Source organism: Clinocottus analis, unplaced genomic scaffold (genome assembly GCF_023055335.1).
Source record: "Clinocottus analis isolate CAN_PGR_092001 unplaced genomic scaffold, fCliAna1.0.p SCAF_23, whole genome shotgun sequence".
NCBI lineage: Eukaryota > Metazoa > Chordata > Actinopteri > Perciformes > Cottidae > Clinocottus > Clinocottus analis.
The window spans coordinates 2,151,870-2,172,409 of NW_027175965.1; the positions used below are offsets into that span (position 1 = coordinate 2,151,870).

Below are 20,540 nucleotides of genomic sequence, written 5' to 3' on the forward strand. Positions count from 1 at the left end.
TTACCTCAAACCTAAAAATGATAAACAAGCCATCTGTCTGCCTCAAGCCAGACCCGACTTACCACAAACAGAGCCATGCCCACATATCCAGCCAATGGCAACAAAGGAAGGCCAGGTGTGTGTGTGTGTGTGTGTGTGTGTGTGTGTGTGTGTGTGTGTGTGTGTGTGTGTGTGTGTGTGTGTGTGTGTGTATTTGGTACATTATGCCAAGAGAACATTCTAGCCGGGCCTTGAACCCTGTCCGGCAGCAATCAGGAGCTCAAGCACTTGGCTTTAAACTCCAGTGGTCTGGCCAGTCACTCACACACACACACACATACATGGACAGTTTATATGGTCACACACACTCTTTAGGAAGTGTACCTTGTGTCCAGCTGTGTTGGTCCCACTGCCCACCGGTCCGGAGCTGCGAAAACTCTGAGAAATGTTTCACTGGAAAGAGAAAGGCGCATGCTGATAAGATTCCAAGCTGCGGACACGCCCAGATCAAGACACATCAAGTGTCCATTCTGACCTTATCTCTTACCGTAAGGCGTCGGAGGAGACACTGGGAAGGCCGGAGTAGCAGGGACCATGTCAGGGCTATCCGACTGTCCCCTATAGTCCACGCTGTTGGTTTTGTAGACATGGCCATACTTTAAAAAAGAACAAAGAAAGTAAGACAAAAATAAGAAGAAAAGTCAATAACATGTTTTTGTAAGTCTTAGAGGCCACAGACAGACACACGCACACGCACACACACACACACTCACACACACACATACACACACACACACACACACACACACACACACACACACACACACACACACATGCACACATCAGCAGACATCAGTCTTGTGATCTGTGTGGCTACTGCCTCTGTTTTGGTGTAAACAGTTTGGCCATTCATGCCACCCAGCCGTAAGAGTGAGTGCAGGAGCAGAAACATCAGAAAAAAGAGGGAGGGAGAAAGACAAGAAACATCACAGAGATGCAGATAAAGTTACATAATCATAATCTATACAGAGATAGTTTAACTGAATTTAAAAAGATTCAACTGAATTTCAACCTTCATGGATTTCATTGTATTGTATTATTACTATCATTATTATGATATATTATTAATATCATTATTATTATCATATATTATGAATATTATTATTATCATCATTATTATGATATATTATCATCATCAGTATTCATTATAATTGTAATGTATTATTGGAATGTATTCATGTTGTTCATTGTAGTTCATGTATTACACTTTCATGTAGTTCTGTAGATAGATAGATGTACAATTCATAGTTTTTGAAAGTTTTGACATTGAAATCAAATTGGCGTTCAACAAGCTTGAGTCTAAAACAATAAAAAAGTAAATAAATCCACATAAAGCCGAGACAACCAAAAATAAAATGTGTACATAAAACTACTCAACTAAAATGAGGACGCTTACTTGTACAATAGTACATTGCACAGAAACAGTAAAAAATCATGACAAGTTAATCTTGTATGAACATTAGCGTGATATTCTGTGCAGCCACTCTGACTGCGTCCTCTCTGCTGTTTGCTGCTGAGCGGGTCGTCTCCATCAGCAGTCTGCTGAAAACAGTACATCAGTGTCAAAGTGTCCAGCAGGCGAGGTGAACGGGGAAACCGTGTTTACCGTAGAGGGCGTTAAGGGGGGACTGGAGACGGGCGAGCCTCTGAAGCTCTGAGCGCCGTCCCGCCTCCATCCTGAAGTCTGGAGACCGGCGTAGTCCGTCACATCGCTCACCTGCATCTGCTGCTTCCAACCTGAGATAACAAGAGTGGGGGAGAGGTGTGGGAGGGGGAGGAGCCAGACAGTCAGGCAGATTTTTATCTGAAATATAATCAACCAAAAAATCAAACTCAGTCATGCATTCTTCTCGGAAATGGAATGCCCACCAACAGTTGGGTCTAAGAAAAACACAGCATGAAATGGCACTGACGCATCTTACACTAGATGGCAATTACAGGCAATGACAGTGGTTCATGTTTAGCGTGTTTGTCTCTGACAATAGTGTCTAACAGCTCCTGTCATCAGGTCAGACGCCATGTGATCAAACAAGACTGCACTGTGGCCAGATGGTGGAACATTATGGCGGGACGTGGCACATAAAAAAACAAAAAAAACATCTGTTGGTGCATCAGTCCAGTTCTCTTTTTGGATGCGAGTGTATCGTCAGGAAAGGAAGACATACTTTAGTTCTTTCAGCTCGACAACCAGAAGTGAAGTATTAGAGCTCCGAAAACAGAACAGAAAGTCTCTACTGCAGTGTGATGTGTGTGTCATGATTGAGCTTGACCATATATGGGACCACACTCAAATGTGCATATCAACCATAAACAGCAATGTGGGACATTGTGAGCTCGGCTTTCATTGTGAGCATCCATCATCTCAAACTCACATGCTAGTCCAACTGAAACTAATCCGGTTCCTCTTCTACACCAGAGGGCCAGCTGAAAATGGGTTGTTTTTCTCTTTCTTTCTTTTTTTACAGTGTCGAGTATCACTTGATACCCGCTGCACTTGTGAGGAGGCTATTCACTTTGGAAGACTTCGACTCCAAAGATTAGAGAGAGGAAGAAGAAGAAGGGGAGGGGGATGATGCAGGCACACTGGAGAGCAAAGTGTTGTGTCGAGCTTCAAAAGCATTCCTGATCACTTACAAACTCCCGCCTCAAAACATTGCTTTGAAAAACACACGTTACAAACTGCTGCAGCAGCCCAGCAGTGAAATATTTGTGCCACTGCTTCAATCATGGAGCCCATGGGAACTTCTCAAACTCGCCTACCCTCATACATGCACATGCTCCATTTCCTGTGCTGAAATTCCCTGATCAGAAGGAGAGCCACAAGGCCTCTCATTGACCTGACGCTGTGCAAAAACACAAGGTCAGAGGTTAAATGTCGGCGGTAAAGTAACCCCTGCGAGGCACATGGCCGTGGGGTAAAGATTCAAGAGCTGTCACGGACGCTCCCGACTGTCAGGAGCTCCCTTAAGAACCGGCGGGCCACTCGGGGGTTTAGCTTTGATGGACCAGCTGCTCCGTATGCAAAGAGCCGGGAAGCGATGACATCCCCCCGCACACCTATGACCCGCTGTTCTTGAACAGAACATTTATCAAGGGTGGAGGTCGCTGCAGAAATGTGCCTCTTCTTCCTGGCTGCGTCCCCGTGGGTATTAAGAGGGGGTAAATCTGTCATACGTGCCAGCAGGCTGACAAGAAACAGTGACAGAGATGCATCAGGAAAACAGTCAGGACTCATCACCATGACGTGCTTAGGTTTTTTTTTTTAAAGGTTTTGCTAGTAAGCCGCAAGTCTCGACAATGAGGTCCAAAATCGAGTACCAAAAGCGAAACTTTTGAGTCGTAAACGTGTCATAAGATATCAGGTCGTCTCCAAGTCAAACAGCTGAAGTCAGAGTGAATTTATGAGTCGAATACATCAAAGGATCAACTTTTTTCTCCTCTCGCTACTTCAGATAGTAAATAAAAATGGGGCCAGTGGACATCTTTTAGCTTTTGCCACATTAACAACTTCATAGTACTGTAGTTAAAGTAAAATACGCAGAGCTCTAAAATGTGTAAATTATTTGCAGTCTCAGAACTTCTTGTGTATGGCATTACAGCAGTATTGTCTTCCATAAAAGAAGCTTCCCTTCCTCATATATCTGTTGATACCCAAACTGAAAAGGGACAATACAAAACACTTTGTAGTGTAGGTGTATTAATCCATTGAATCCATTCTTATTAACAATTACCTCTGTTGCACTGGAGCTTAATGAGCAATAGACTGCAAATTATTAACAATAGAATATATCTGAATGACATTAGATTATGTTGTAGTCTGTATGGTATCAGACATGTGGATATCATTAACCAATTACATGAGGTCTGGTGTGCATGAGCAGGTGTGTTGGAGACAATTCTGGGGAAACTTGGACAGTTAAAGTCCCGACCGTTTGAACTATTCTGTGACATTTAATCAGAAGCTCTGCAGGGGATTTAGTCTTGCGCTACATCTGCCAAAGCTTTGAGCTCCTTCACGTCATGGGCTCGTGAGAAAGCTGTCACGGTGTCTGTCATCCTTGACCGAATCTTCGCTGATAAGAAGTAACTCATTAAATGCCATTCAGCTGCTCGCAAAACTGTACGTTCTGTAATTATGTCAATGGATTATGTTTTGATGCCATTGCTCCATCCTGAATTCCAGAGTGCATCCTCACACACACCTTATGTACAGTAACCTTTCCTTCCACCTCTGTATATTTCCATTCAAAATACGACGGATTTGAAGGGTAAACACACAATCATGCTTACGTTGCAGGAATATCCACGACCTGTTTAATCGAACGCTTCCACCCTTTCTGCAAACACGGTGCGCTAACAAACCACGCCTTCTGTTCTGGGACAAACCCAGAAGCAGATTTACATGATCTGGCAGCGCTTCAGTACTTCAGTCTGGGTTATAAACGTTTCTCGGTAAGTGCAAGCTGTACTGAGCTCCTCTGTATAACAAGTCCAACGTACAAGCTTCATCTGCCAGCCAGCTTGTTGGCACAGGTGCATGCTCACACTATTACAGTGGACTGTTTCATGTCTCTGTACAAGTATAGCTGTGTAAAGGTACAGTTTACCCAAAATACATATATATTTTTTAAATAGCTGTATTTAGCTATACAGAAAAAGGATTTAGCAATACGTGCTGAGGTTTGATCAGCCTCTTAAACATCCACAACCAGCTCTGAGAGTCCGCTCTTGAACAGAGCAGAGCTTTGAGCTAAATGCTAATGTCGCAACGTTAATATGCTGAGGTTAAGCAGTTATACAAGGTACACAACGTGCAGTACAACGTACAGCAGCTGTGCAGGTATTTGGTCATGAACCAAAGATTGGATCATGTGTGGGCCAAATGTCATGACAAACAACTCAAGAAGCGTTGAGACACAAATGTCAACCTGCTGGTGGCGCAAGAGAGGAACAAGTCAGTGGATCGCCAAAGTTAGTAGGACTCAGCATCTGGGGACCATGACTGTCTGGACAAAATGTCAAGGGAATGCATCCAATAGTTGTTGGAGATTTCAGTCTCGTGGTCTAACTCAGTCATCCTCAACCACTGTGCTGTGTGAGGCAAATAATGTGCCATTGTTGAGCGTCTGAGCCTGCAATATAGTGTCTGGTCTAGTAATTAAACACTCTTCCATGCCAGTAGGTAGCACAATAATTAGCCTCCATACATTATATGCTGTATTATGCGACAATGTGACATTCTGTAACTTTTTGGGGTTATTGGTGTGCCTCAGGGTTTTTTATTGTAGAAAATGTGCCGCAGTTCAAAAAAGGTTGAAAAACACTGGTCTAACCAATCAACATTGCCAACCTTAGGGCCATTCTGGTGGTCAAAGTAACTAGTATTTTCATTATGTGGTGTGATGTTTCTTTTTTTCCATTCATTATCACTGTCCTTACCTGACAGAGGGGTATTTCCCTTGTGGATGAGGCCGTTGGAGTGGAGGGATGCGGCACGGGACAGGGGGGAACAGCGGGTAGGAACAGGAACAAAGGTGGGGTCCAAATCCAGAATCAGCTGGTTTAGCTGCTCTATGGACTCGTCCATATCCGTGGTCAAATCTTCGTCTTGGAGAGCCGTCGCGAGTGTGTTATCGACAGACTTTATGTCGTGTGTAACATCTGTGTGTTGCGTAACGTTGTGTGTGCCATCCTCGTTCACCAGAACCCGCTGCACTGCGACCCTGCTGCTGAGTCCTCGAGGTGGGGTGTTAGGAGTCACCAGAGGCGGCGGCCTCTGTTTTCTCACCCGGGTCAACTTCTCTTCCCCATCAACTTGAAGGGAGGTTTCGGTGACGACGTCAACTCTCTGCTGCTGCCGAACCCAGGAGTGCGTGGAGTACTCAGCATGGGCAGATCTCTGAGTTTCAGGCAGTTTCTCGGAGGAGAGGGAGCAGATGCTGCTTGAGCTCGGCATGTCTGAAGCACTAGGTGCTACGTTGTCGACGTCGTCCTCGTCGTCTAATATGTCCGTTTCTCTCTCGTTGGACGAATCTTCGCCGTTGATAGCGCGTCCCAGTTCAGATTCATCTCCAGTCATCTCACCATTCCATCCGCTGGACGCAGCAAGCTCAGCCATGACCTCCAGGAGAGGCTGAGCAATCTCAAAGTCCAACCCAGAGAGCAGCTTCCCTCCCTGGGTGCACTTGTCCCGTGCGGCCCCTCTCCTCTGTCCGGCTCCGGTCCGCCCCTGAGAGGCGACAGACAGGCCCGAGTCACTGCTGGCAGACGGAGCTCGGTCACTGCAGCCGGGGCTGCTGGTGGTCAGGCGGAACGACGCTCCTTCCTCACTACTCGTCTTCCTCCGTCGGGCAAACAAGCTGCCATTTCCAGTGTCCAGGATATGAGGTGGTGAAGCTATGAAGACAAAATCCAAAATGAAAGAAAACGAAGATATTCAATTTGCAATCAAGAAAAATCTTAATGACAAAGTAGCGCAATGAATATTCACTTATCAGAGGCTGAAACCACAGAGGTTTTGCAGTAAAAAGAAGATAAATCGCTTATGGAAATTGTTACAATTGACTACTCATTTATGTGATTCATTGTTTCTGCTGTAATTTAAACTAATAATTGTCCCCTGTATGTGTGCAGCAGTTCCTCCAATTAGTGTTTTTTTTTATGTCCATGTATATAAGGATCATACCAACAATTTTGACCTCCTATCTTCTCAAATTTGTATTATGGACACTGTTTAAGGAGATTTTGGTGAGTTAATCTAACTAACACATGTTTTACTATAGCACACATAACACCTTTCTATTGAAGACATTCTTATCACATGTAAACCTGCACTGCTACTGTGTGTGATTCAGTATGACACACAAACACTCCACCTGTTAGACCACAGACATCACCCCCCGACACACTCCATGGAGGTAACACAGAGGCCCTTTGTGTAGGCCAGCGGATGCATGCGTGTTTCATTGTGTATGCGTGTGTGTGTGTGTGTGTCACACAAAGGACGCGTCCGTCATAGGCAGGTAGGTCAGATAGAGCTGATTGCACCCACATACACACACACACACACACACACACACACACACACACACACACGCACAAATTTTGTAATACTTTAACTGTCTTTTGTAACAATAGAGTGTATATTTCTAAATATTAAGGCATCATAAAGAAAAAAGTGAAAGAGATATAATTAACAAAACATATTTGATCTTTGATTCATGATTTAAGTTGTTTTTTCATGCAAAAATGCCTGGCAGTCCCTTGTACTTGCTTCACAATTACAAAAGGTTTGTTGTTTTTCTTTTTACTTATATGATAGTGCATTGAATACATTTTGGTGTTGATGAAAAACTACAGTTAGTTGCACCGCTGAATGCGTATTGGAACTAAACAAACAAGTCCTTCCCCGATAAAGGTCGTTACATTCAAAGAAGATAAGACTGCCTCGTACAGTAACTGTAACAATGGATACACCGTGCATACCAGAGCTGTATGAGCACAGCCTCTTAGGTCCAGACAGGTAATAAAACTAAAATACCAGTCATGCATGGTAAAGCCTCACAGCTGGTCTGTTAGGTTTCTCACACACAGATGCACAGAATAGTACGTCCACACAGCGGTAAACACTCTGTGTAACTTTCACAACACTGTAAGAACTGCAGTATAGGAAATAGCCAACCAGCATCAAAAAGCAGCTCACTTACTCACCAGCAGTCTGTCAGTAAACTTTCACTGGTCCCACTGTGGACTAGAAACAGGATGGAAATGCTTCTCTGAAGCCTCCCTTCGGAGTCAGAGAAAGAGGAAAAGAGAAACAGATGACAAGCTGAAAGAGGGGGCCGGGACGAGGACAGAATGAAGAGGATGAGGAGACGGACAGAAAGAGAAAGGGAGGCTGAAAAAGACCCAGACCGGCTTAGTTAAAGTTGCTCCTCTGCTGTCGTCCTCTCGGGCTGCAACAGGAAGACAAGAAAGAACATTCTTTCTCTTAAGGTGCTAACAGCCCCCCAGTGTCCCCCCCACCCACCCCTTCTCGCTCTTTCCCCTCTCTCGTGTCACTACTTCCTCGCTTGCTCCGTCCCTGCACTACGAATCCCCGCCTTCACCGTCGCTACAGACATACCCTCATCCCTCCTCCTCCTCCTCCTCCTCCTCCTCCTTCCCCCTGCATCCTGTCCCGGCTGATACAGGCAGGTAATGCTGTGCAGAGAGTGTGCACTCATGCATTTGTCATGTCAATGGGGGAAAAGCAGTAAAAGGACAACTGAAGGGTGGATCATTCACCGGGCTGCATGCGAGCACATATATAGGTGGAGGAGTTTGTGCATCACACACACAATGCACTTTCAAGAAAAGGAACACAAAGCACAAGGGACCTTGAGCTAGCCAAATATGGAGAGGGGAATGTAAACATGGGGGCGGGCTCTGGAGAGACTTGTGTGCAGAAGGGGGAAGGGGACAGATTGGACAAATTGCAACCTGCAACTTGAACCTGAAAGCAACACGCTTCAGCTAGAAAAAGACCAGATAAAGAGGGAGAGAAGAAAAAAAGGGAATACAAGAAGATGGGGAGATGGAGCGGTAGAAGTAGTGGAGGCGAGTGGTGTGAGTGGGCCGAGAGGGTAAAGTAGAACCACCTGTAGTTGAAAACAACATTCTTGTGACTGGCTGCGTCGCTAACTAGCCGGCACCCTCATTACGCTCATGTGCATGCATGCTGACAGTTGAAGGTAATGGCCGTGTGTGAGTGTTGGGTTCTTGTGAGCGTCTGTGTAAAATGTGTGTTTACATGCCACTTTTCTACATTTCTCCCCTCAGCGATCAGGACCATTGAAATTACATGCCTTGGCATAGCGGATTTAGCAGCGGCATAAAACAGCTGGAACTGAAACCTCAACCGCCGCTTTAAGTGATTGTTTCAGCTGTCTTGGCTGCCTGTTTTCGTGCGGGTGTTTTTCTGTGTGTGTGAGTGGTTTTTCTAACTCAATGGAAACTTTCTGACAAACAGCCGCGTGCAAATGCACGGGTCTGATCTTGGCTGAGTGTCGAGGATTGTCTTAGCGCCCGTTCCCTCAGGAACAGTCCTCGTGACCACAACTGTTGTAAACTGTCAGTCTGAAGACCAGACAATTACCCACAGCACTGACCACAGCCAAGACCAGAGTCGAAACAACCATCCCCGAGACTGGATCTGCACGGATACGACACCCAAAGAGCAGCTAGAGATACATTAATAACTGATTAATTTTTGCCACTTTTGAGGAGGAAAAACTCCACAACAAGCTGGCGGAATAAAACTTTGACAATTCATCTTTGAAAGTCGTTGAGACGAACGTGCTTGCATTGTTTCCATCGAGATAAGCCATCAGCGCCGTTCTTTACTCTCCGGTTCTGATATAGCTGATGCTATAGCAGCATCTACGCTAACCCCTTCAGGAACAAACAGGGTTGTTGCGAACACCAGCCACCTCTCCTTGTCATCTCACACGCACGCTCTAAGACCCGCCCCGTAGCTGCCGGTAAAGCTTCTCACAGGATGCTTGGTCCGTGCTCTGGCTTGACCTGGTCCAAACCACTGGACGGGATCACACATGGTTAATCACTTATGGAAATGGCCTGCGTTCTCCAAATTCCCTTCTAGTTATGGATGTTTTTTTTTTTTTTCCAAATCACGGGGCGGATGCACTCATTATTTTTTATGTTTTTTTACAAGACGTGGCCTTGTTCTCTCTGGTTCAGCGCTGAGATCAAATGATGTAGACTTCAGATCCATTCTATGTAAATCTATTGAGTAAGAGAATCTTTAAAGATTCACACTATTTACTCGAAATCACATGAATGCACTGTTTATCTGTCCGGCCTACAACTTTACCGTTTCAGTTGACTCCCACAGCTCTCATAGCTTTGCTTCTGGCCGCAGTGGAGTGGAGCGTTTAAAGAACCACACAAGTCTGGCAGGAGTTGATGAAGTGTTGTGAAGGAGGTAACACTTAAAAGTCAAAACTAAGCAGCCCCGGATTGGCATTCTAGTTTTCCCAAGAATGCCATGGAAACAGAATAAAGGTCACCATCTCGTAAGAGCAGAGCAGACACGGTCAGCTACCTCCCATAATGTGCCGTGTCTTCACACATACTGCCTTGCTGTTGGATCCTGTCTAATCATTAAGCCAGAGACGCAACAGAAATTGAGAACAACAGGAAGAGAAAGTGAAAGAAATAAAGAATGAAAGGCAGTAAAATGCACCTCACCTGTCTCCAGAGAGGACGTGTCTTGATAAGAATCTCGCCTCACCAAAGGGTCTAAGGTGTCATAGTCCACCGTCACACAGCGCCCGTTGCTCCACACCTCTCTGCCTGCACATGGAAATGACAAACAGACCAGCAGACAAGGAGGCAGTCCTGGTCAGAAGTAAGTTAAACAACAATGGTGCACACACACACACACACACACACACACACACACACACACACACACACACACAAAAACAGATCTTATCAAAGAGTGTGAACTTTAATGTTGTTTTGGCTTTATGCCTGTTCGTCAATGTCTGTGTGTCTTGCGTGTGTCTTGTGTGTGTGTGTGTGTGTGTGTGTGTGTGTGTCCGTCTTGGTTTTCCCCACCTCTGTGTTTTGGCATCTTCACAGTATGTTCTCCAATCAGAACTCCTATCAGATGTGTACGTGTGTGTGTGTGTGTGTGTGTGTGTGTGTGTGTGTGTATTGCTTCCGGTTAGGAGGCGAGGAGCGGGAATGAACTCTCATGTCTCCTCCTGATGTCCAACACTGCCCCCATCTGGGGACGATTTGTTGAACTTGATGGCTATGCGATTCATACATGAGTAGTGTGTTAGGGTGTGGGTGTGTGTATGTGTGCGTGTCTGTGTGCATTGTTTCAAACTGAGTCAATTCTGTCTCTTCTGCTCGACTTGGAGACAGTGATGCCTGGTGCAGCCTTTGTTCGTATATGTGTGTGTGTGTGTGTGTGTGTGTGTGTGTGTGTGTGTGTGTGTGTGTGTGTGTGTTCTCGGTGTCCAGGTGTTTGGATGTGTCGGTTTGAGAAGTGGTTCACAACAACGGGGTCAGACAGGATGACTGACGAATAATCAAAATTAATTTTCCCCTCTTAAATCACTGGATTTTTTTAAGAGTTATTTTTTTAATTATATTTTGAAGAAAACATATAATATACATATAATTCCTATGTTGGACTAGTGATAGGTAGACATTTCTTTGTTTTAAAGGGCCAAAAGCCAAAAAGGGTTCACAACCAAGTTCTCAGGGTGCTGTAAAGGTTTCAGTTCATTTAAGTTCATACAAATACATATTTGTTTCCTTATCCCTCATGCTCCGTGGACATTAGTAAATGTTAACACGCTGGGGTACAGCACACCTGCGAAACATCAACATGTTGCTACTGTCAATATTTAGTTAAAAACACTCAAAGAGCAGCATAGCTGTCGACTTTTAATCTTGTTTCTTTTGAATACTAAAAGAAGTATGCATCTTGGACCAATAGTCCAAGTGGATACTGGATTGAAGCTCGACAAAACCTCCAAAAACACATTTCACCTGCATATTTAATCTCTGTTCTATTATCTAGTTACTGCAATATTGTTTGCCTTTACTTTACAGAATACGCGTACCTGTAATCTTTTCAGGGCTTTCAGAAAGCAACAGCTCCACTTTTCCATCTTCTGGGAACCGGGCATCTGGAATATTAACAACATCAGACAGCTGGAAAGTTAACTTGCACACTGGACATTTTTCCATGTGTATTTCACAGCTGATACGGGGTCCAAGGTTAGTTCTGATAGATGGTATTCACATTGGAGGAAGACTGGGGGATTTATCAGTTGAGACGCATATTGCTGCAGAAGTGATAGCAGCTGAAACAACAGTGGGCACTGTGCAGGTTATAAATACCTTCACTGGCACAGTCCAGGTCGGCCTTACAGAAAGTGAGGGTGTGTCCCTCTACGAGGCCCGTGTGGAACTGGAGACGGAAGACGACCTGGCGGCTGGCTGACTGGCCGTTTTTATCATAACACACCACCTGGAATCAGACAGAAGAAGACACATGTACAGTGTGTGCTGCTCGAATCCCATTCACTGAGATTATTGGCTTTCTGTTGCAGTCGTTAACGCTAAATAAGAGGCCAGTAAATACCGTAAATACCCACTTTCTGTCAATTTGGTTTATAATTGGACATATATTTTTTTATTTTGAATAAAGGATTCCGTATTTGTGTTTTTATTTGTGATATATTTGTCATATTTTCTTAGAGGGTATTTGACCCAGTGTCCAATGAACATACAAAATATTTGTCAATAGGAAAACTTTTACAAACATATATGGAATATAGCTTTTAATATTAGATACATCATTCACATTTACCTAACTTTAATTGGTGCCTTTATTTAAAAGAAATCCCCCTTTTCCCTAAAATTTGTATTAGTACAAATTCATACGGTATTTTTCTCAGATTAGAAAATAGAGTGTCACCCGAAAGATGATAAATACACAGAAAACAAAATAGAACAAAGGGGGAGAAATGGAGGCTGAATTTTTGGAATTGTATTTGAAATATATATATTTGGTTTCCTTAAAATTAGAAAAAGTATCTATACATTCATAAAAAGGCAAGTGAAATAGGCTTTCTGCAAGGTTAGGTTCTAATCATTTACAATATGTACCTTATACTGCAGTAGAAATCCATACTTTCATATAATAATAAAAGCATCACCACTCACCATGATGTCCCCTTTGAGCAGCTGAGCTGGCTGCAGCACAAAGTAGAGGCGGTCCGTCTGGGCTGCATTTACATGGCTGAGATGGATACAAGCACACATTACACACTGCATGCTATTCTGAATAACACGCTGCTGATTACAATGTGACTTGATGTGGTTTCTTACTAGACTGCTGATGTGCAAACAGCCTGTAGACTCTGGTAGACTCTCAGGAAGAGACAACATGCTGGGAAAAGGAAGACTTTCATCACAAAAGATGGCATTCGTTGACAAAGAAATATTCAGCTTTGTTCGAGAAGCATGTCATTAGAGCAGAACTGTTGACTTTAGGCTTGGGATTTTTTTTGGACATTACAGGTTTTCAAATTATGAGCGTCTTCTTTCCTTCTTCTTCCTCAATAAGATAAAAAGAATAATACATCATCAGGGGCTTCTACGGCAGCCAGCTACTGCTGCTACCTCCTCTTCTTCAGATCCGATGTCTGCCTACCTCCATCTGCTCTTATTTTGGGAAGACCGTGGAGAACGACACACAGGAGGAAAGACGGCGAGGGACGCATCCTCAGTCCGCCCTTCAACAAGCTTCCCAGCATCCACACGCACCTTTAGAGCACAGAGCAACGCATTGCTGCTGTTATCCCAACACAAGCGTCTCAAATAACTTGACTGGATGAAAGTGTGGTTGAGATGTCATGTGAGTCTTTCGCCTTGTTTCACAGCCTTATTGTAGCTTTGTTATATAGCAACTATTTCACAAGAGGATAAATCAGGTGTTTAGTGACCCTGCACCTTGAGATCAACAGTCACAGCAGAGTCCTCGGTCTACACTGAAGATCAGAGGCTATAAGACCTGAACCACAGCTGACCTTTGACCCGCGGTGATCCTGCTCAACTAACCCCTGTTCTCACCGTTTCTGCGAGGGGGTCATCAGAGCTGAGAGTTTGTCGTTGTAGAACCTCCTCATGGCAAAGTGGTCGAGAGAAAGTTCTGCACTGAGAGAGAGGCATATGTTCAGATGGGGATGCATTTCACACTCCTCAGTTCCACATGAATGTACCTGGAGTCATATCTAACCATGCAGATTTTTGTGTACTGAGGTTTTGAAATATCCATCGCTGAGATTTCTGCCACTCAGCAAAAACTCAGAAAGGAAGATCACGTGATGTGATTAAAAGCCTGAGCACATAATGAATATATAAACCTTGCAGTGATATTGTTTTCTCAACCACATTGATGATCTTGATTCATAGTACCAAATTTGTCCGCTTACATTTGGTGGGAAATCTGTTTTCGTTGCATTTTCATTCCCAGCTGTCTTCTTCCTCGACAAATGACTGTGTTACCCACAATGCAACTCAACGCCAGTCACTTAAAGTCAGAGATTTGTGTGTGTGTTATGCTAGCAGCGGCCTTGAGCCACTATGCTCAGCGGGCTACAGGTCTGGTAAACTCACTTCTTTTGGACTCCACATTTTGTTTATATTTTCAAACCCGTCGGGCCCCAAACGACAAAAACATTCATCAGACTTCAATCAATTTTACACATATGCAGTAGTACTCTCTAAAACCTGTAAAAATACTTTAATGTTTCAAATAGATGGCAAGTCCCCATAAGGAGTTAAAATAGTCCTTCGCAAACAGTTTAATTGTCATTTTAAAAGTATTTTGACATTTGAAGTTTCATTTTTTAACGCACCACAAATGACATTACATTTGTCTTTACTGTTTAGAGCACAAAGCAAAAATCAGCTTAAGAAAAGCAAAAGCAAAGCAAAAGAAAACTAAGTAAACGTGTATTTCTTTTGTAGTTTTGTAACTTTAAAACCATGTCAGGTTTACAGCAGTGCACAAACCTTTGCATACCTGCACCCACTCACACAAGGACAATGTCACAATCGGATATTTCTGAACAGTGAGTCAGCCATGAACACGAGCACATCAACAGTACAGACATTAACTTCATCCTCCTCTTTTTTACTGCATTTTCAGTGGATATTGATTTGCCTCGACCAAAGCTATCTCATCATCCCATGACAAGACATGTTAATGAGGGTATTAATAACTTTTTACAACTGATATTTAAACCAGAAAATAGAAAATACCACAAAGGCTGTAACGTTTTGTCTTGTTTCTTCTAGGCCCAGACTCTGTCATGCAGGTAAATTAACAGTAAATAAATTCACTAGTGTCCAACGGCAACAGGATCCCTGCCCAAAAATCAAATAACAGTCCAGTTCAAAGTCTCTTTAATCAGCCTTCCTGCTCCTGCCCTTTGGCTGTCTGGGACATACAGTAGATCAGCCTATTGTTCACTCCATTGTTCTGGCAGCTCTCTTTGATCTGCATTTAGGTCCAACAATAAGCCGTATCTTTAACAGTCATCCATTGGTTTGGTAATGATCAAAGTCTTCCTTTACCCCCGTAACACTTGAACAAATTCACATCAGTGTTACCTGGCCGAGATGTTGCCGAAGTGGATGTAAGACGCCACCAGGACTCCGAGCCGGCCTTTACATCCCTGTGGAGACGACCACAAAATCAGGATGAATAAACTTAACGTCCTCACCGATTGATTGATTAAAAAAATATGTATAAAACATGCCAGTGTCAGTGTGTGCAGAGGAATCGGTGGCGGTTACCCGGCAGTGCAACACCAGGACGTGCTTCGGATGCGTTTGCAGCCAGTTGTTCATTGTGGTGCACACGCTAAAGATCTGATCCAGGTCGGGGGCCAGGAGATCCACCCAGCCTGTGTCCAGAACCTGTCGGACAAACCACACAAACCGTAACATACATACACACACTACAACGTTGAACCTCTCAACGAGGTACTTAGGAGTGTTTCTCAGTACCTTGTGGTTCATTTGGGTGAGAGTTTTGTTTTTCTGCGAGAGGTTGACGAGCTGAAGGAGGAAGAAAATTGTCAGAATTTCTTACTGAAGGTCCGAACTGGACAAATTAAAATATATTGTCACGTTCCTAAAATAATGGCCAAGTCATTATTTCAGAAAACACAAGAAACCTGACCAAATGTAAGAGAAGTGCACAAGCTGTCTCTAGACACTGCACAGCCGGCATACTGTAATACCCGTCAAATGGTGGTATGATTTCTAATATCATGGTCGAGTGAGATTTTCATTGACAAAAATGCCCGCGAAAATGTTAACTCATTTGCTAGCTTAAATGCTGGATTCAAAATACCATCTTGAAAGCTTATAAAATTGCCTAAATCAAATTGTCTTTTGACTTAGGCAAAATAAAATGGCCTACGTCTCACTCTTGACATATCTGCACTACTTTTAATCACAATATTGCTGTTGAATGGTCATCAATGACATACTACAGGGGTAGTATACTGCAGTTTAAGGATAGTACTACTGTATACTACAGCGGTAGAATTACATGATCTGTTTAACTGAGGATGTAAGCGGTTTCACCAGAAGTGGCTAGTATCACAAGGAGATGATTTAGGCAAGACAATCATTTCAGTCAAAAAAAAAACAACAAAAAAAGACTTTTTGGCCATTATTTTAGGAAGGTGACGATATGTGAATTGGAGATTATTCTACACTGTGGTATTACTCCATTTTTTTCTCTCAAGATCTGAGTATTTCTTCCAACTCTGTGTTATTACAGCTCACCATGTAGTGGTGTCCATGCTTGGACTGCAGCATGGGAATAATCTCCTGCAGGTTCTGCAGGTAGATCTTCTCTGGACATCCAGGAGGGCAGAGGATGGTGATGATGCGTTCGGTGATGTAGGTCAGATCGAGTCGCTGCTGTTCCTCCATGACTGATCTCGGTCATATGGGCAGCCTACAGGGAGGGACACGCAGGGTGTGTAAGAATGAAAGTCATAGTTTTTTTAGGGAAGTGAGAATTTCCTTCCGCAGGTCAGCAGATGTTTGAGAACACTAAGCGAGGCAAATATCTCTGGCCCACGCAGTTTAAAGCCGGTCAGCCTTATAATAACCCTCAAATCCTTTTTACAGGTTGTGATGCTCACACAAAGAGGGGTCATTGACCAAATACCGAGAAACTGAACCAAAGGCTGAGTCACTGGAAGCCTCCTTTGAGGCTTGTCACCGGATAAGAGGTGACAATGAGTCACAGACGAATGATGCCGATAACCCCTTTACTCATCATCATCAACTAAAACACAGACTCTGATAAGGACGGAAGACCACGACCTTGGAATGATAACGAGTGATTCACACGGCTTTGATGTTTTGTGAAGTTTTATTTTTAGTGTTGTGCAATGATGGTCCTATGATCTCCAGCTACAAAGTTATTCTCTAATTCACTTGTACGAAGTTACAACTACGACCGAACTTCTGCTTCCTCACTCATGATAAGGTTATTATCTGTGATTAGGTTAAAGGAGCTGGGAAGATTTGTAAGACGGCGTAATAATAATTAACTATTTTATCAAATGCAGCGTTGATGACATTGATACAAATTGAGAGTAGTTTTTCTTTAAGCTGAATTTGATTCTCTGCTAGCAAATTAATGTTATCAATAGTAAAGCATAGTGACTGTATCAGAGGTTAACAGCAATTAAGGCCCAAACCTTGAAGGAATAGTTTGACATATAGGTAAATTTGGCTGAGAATATCTCAGTAGTATAGTAATAATAAACTAATACCCCATATGAAAATGTGATGTGATTTTGCCATTGCAGTGCCTTTAGGCTACTGTTATTTTGACCTTAATGCTCCAAAGTCCTAAAGAATATGACATCCTGCCGCAGTCTTCTGTGAACCATGGAGTGCAGAGTGGACAAGCACAGTTACACGCATGTCAGTGCATGTCTACGGGCGTGAGATCAACAGACGCGCTGTGGTTAACCTGGCCTTCACCCAGACCATGTGCCCACCGCCTTGTAAACAATGTTACAACTGTTTAAGAAATGGTAACAACGTACAGGAATAGCCCACAGGGAACCAGTGCAGTACGAATGATCCGGTTCAACCGCGTCTCCCCAGGCTTCTGGTCCACACTCGTATTCTCTAATGTAAGGAGGTTCGTTATGTTGCTGGTAGATACAGTAAACAGAATAGTGTAGTTTATATTATGGTCACGGTGGTAACTTGTCTAAACCTTAACATGACATCACCAGAACAGGATCATGAGGTCAGACCGGACCGAAGTGGTGATCCCGTTTCCAAAGAAGAGATTATGAATCTGTGTTAAAACCCACATTCTAAATAAAAGGAGCATTCAAAGTTTAAATCAACTTAGTCCAAAAAGTATATTCTATTTGGTCGCAAACTAGTTAAGTGTAGTCCTTTCTTTGTTAAATATAAATATTCTTCAGAATTAATATTCCTATAATTTGCTATTTTCAATTTGATTTTTGATTTTTTAGATCAATCTTTTGAAGGATAGGTGTCTTTATGTAGTCTGTGTGTGTGTGTGTGTGTGTGTGTGTGTGTGTGTGTGTGTGTGTGTGTGTGTGTGTGTGTGTGTGTGTGTGTGTGTGTGTGTGTGTGTGTGTGTGTGTGTGTGTAAATGTATTGGGTTTGTTTTTGACAAAATCCAAACTAAATTGAATAAATGATTTAACCCAACATTCTCAGAATGAGGCAAACAGCAGAAGTGTACATATTGGAGAACATGTACTAATCTCTGGGGCAGTAGCTTGTACTTCAAGGTACTCCTCAATATCATATCACCAATTTGTACCTTTAAAGGGCACAAATGCAGTAACAGTGGCAAGTCACCCATTTGGGTGAAAAGAATAGCTAATATAAGTGAATCATTGTGCTATTTTCCCCCCATTTCTTTGGTATTGTAAGAGAAAGAAAGTGATTGAAAAAAGACCACTTACGAAACCTGCTCTAATACAAACACGGTACCAACATGCACTCCTCGCCCTGTTTTTGAAAGAGCATGACGTTTTCCTGGCTGAAACAGTTGACTGGGTTGGGCAAACCATCTTAATGAGGGACTACTCAACAATTATGTATTCCTGCTGTGTTTTCTCAACATTTTTAGACATGCTGCAAACTAAATTTGTCAGCGCTCGGCCTGCGGAACCAAAAACAAACGGAAGTGAGATACTCAACCACATGCAAACACACACACACACACACACACACACACACACACACACACACACACACACATTGCTATAGGGAAAAGCTGCTCAGCAATGTCCTTGAGCTTGAACTCTAATTATAGTCTCTATTTCCCACTTTAAAAGGAAGGCATTTTGAAATGGATTAGCCATCTTTTTTTCTTTCTTTTCTGTCCTTTTCACACAAGCTAGCAGTCAAACTAACATCCTCTGTCTTTTTAAAGGCAGCAGGAATAGAGCCACTGGAGAGTGTCTGTAAATCAACCAACAGATTATTTTAAATTAAACATGTTCGTGCAAAATACCAGAACTAGAAATGTCAGCAACAGCACACTGTGACACACTATTGTTTTGCGTGTGTTGTCTCCATTCAGATCCTCTTCTTCTCTGCTCCTCCCCACCCCCATTCCTCCACCTCCGTCCCTGAAGGCTTTTTATTAGAGCAGTAAACTAATCTCCCATTAGTTCATCTGATCCCCACAGAGACTGTTTTGTTATACAGTCTTACATTCGTTATACATTGAAATAAATCCGCCAACGGGATGAGGTCATTTAATTGTATTCTACTTGTTACAAAGATATCTCAATCAATTAGTAGGCTACTCCATCTAATTAGTATCAAATCCATGTCACTGGATTCAAGGCAAGTTCATTTGCATTAGTAACAAATGGGATTATCACATCCCCTCCGGCTGTGTTTTTCACTTGACCTTAGAAAGAGAGGCTTTTAAGACTCATTGCAAGCTTAAATGACCTCTTAAAATGGACTGAATCCCAGTGGAAACACGTCTCCCGGGGCTCAGTGTCTTAATGTGTCAGTAGGTTAATCTCACCCCTCTCAGTGCAGCTGCAGGGAGGCACTTTTTACTATTAATCCCTCGCGAGATTTACCACCCATCACATGTCCCTTTGTTTACTGAAAGTGGTGGTCGAGAATAAGATTTGGACTTGTATCAGTGGCTGTTAACATTCAAGGAGGGAGAAGCAATATGTCCTGTTTGTCCCACATGAATGAACATTGAACTGGAAAAGGCTGAAAGGTGCAGTGGATTGACATAGCTGTAGATGACTTTAGATCAAAGAAACACAACATTTAAGACAAGAGGAAGGGGTCTTACCTTTGCTTTTGTTGCAATAAACAAGAAAATCGCAGTTAAAATCTATCGCCTGAAGAGTGAAAGTCTTGACTGGTGTGGAAACCGAGGTGGAGACTTGACAGGGGGAGGGAGGAAGAGAAAGAGAGCAAGAGAGAGAGAGCGCATGATAAACTATACAGTCACAGTGCAGCGTGCACTTTGCCCTCTCTTGGACTGCAATGTGACAGCATTGGTGTGTATGAGAAATTGACAATGGCTAAGGCAGTTACCATAAAAACAATGAGCATTTATGGCAGAATAAACAGAGAGACCTTTACTTTCTCTGTGCTCCATGGAAGCATAGAAACCCTATTTTTTTGACATGTCAATCACAATCCAACACCTCATCCGATAAAGGAGAGAAACTACTTTGAATCACACCAATGATTTGTTATATCAGTGTGCTGACGAGTATTGCCATGATCTGTTACATTATGCTTCTACCTCACTGCATGAGAAATGCACTTTTTATGTGGATCAAGATTTTGTATAAAATATGAGGCTTTGATCGGGGTTAAACTACAAAGTAGAA

The 20,540-nt window shown here is 43.1% G+C and overlaps 1 protein-coding gene across 1 annotated transcript in view; it reads right to left on the bottom strand.

Moving 5' to 3' along the window:
- tns3.2 (tensin 3, tandem duplicate 2) overlaps positions 1–20,074 on the bottom strand; it is a 40,052-nt gene extending 19,978 nt beyond the window's left edge. Inside the window, exons 1-16 of the mRNA XM_068589962.1 lie at positions 19,991–20,074; positions 16,435–16,609; positions 15,646–15,696; positions 15,433–15,555; positions 15,247–15,311; positions 13,702–13,785; positions 13,283–13,395; positions 12,958–13,018; positions 12,793–12,868; positions 11,965–12,094; positions 11,685–11,750; positions 10,291–10,395; positions 5,479–6,435; positions 1,646–1,776; positions 527–635; positions 364–432 (exon numbers count right to left, since the gene is read on the bottom strand). Of these exons, the coding sequence (XP_068446063.1) occupies positions 364–432; positions 527–635; positions 1,646–1,776; positions 5,479–6,435; positions 10,291–10,395; positions 11,685–11,750; positions 11,965–12,094; positions 12,793–12,868; positions 12,958–13,018; positions 13,283–13,395; positions 13,702–13,785; positions 15,247–15,311; positions 15,433–15,555; positions 15,646–15,696; positions 16,435–16,584 (2,290 nt within the window). The 5' untranslated portion in view covers positions 16,585–16,609; positions 19,991–20,074. The remainder of the gene's footprint in view (positions 1–363; positions 433–526; positions 636–1,645; positions 1,777–5,478; positions 6,436–10,290; positions 10,396–11,684; positions 11,751–11,964; positions 12,095–12,792; positions 12,869–12,957; positions 13,019–13,282; positions 13,396–13,701; positions 13,786–15,246; positions 15,312–15,432; positions 15,556–15,645; positions 15,697–16,434; positions 16,610–19,990) is intronic.
- Between the last annotated feature and the right edge of the window lie 466 nt (positions 20,075–20,540).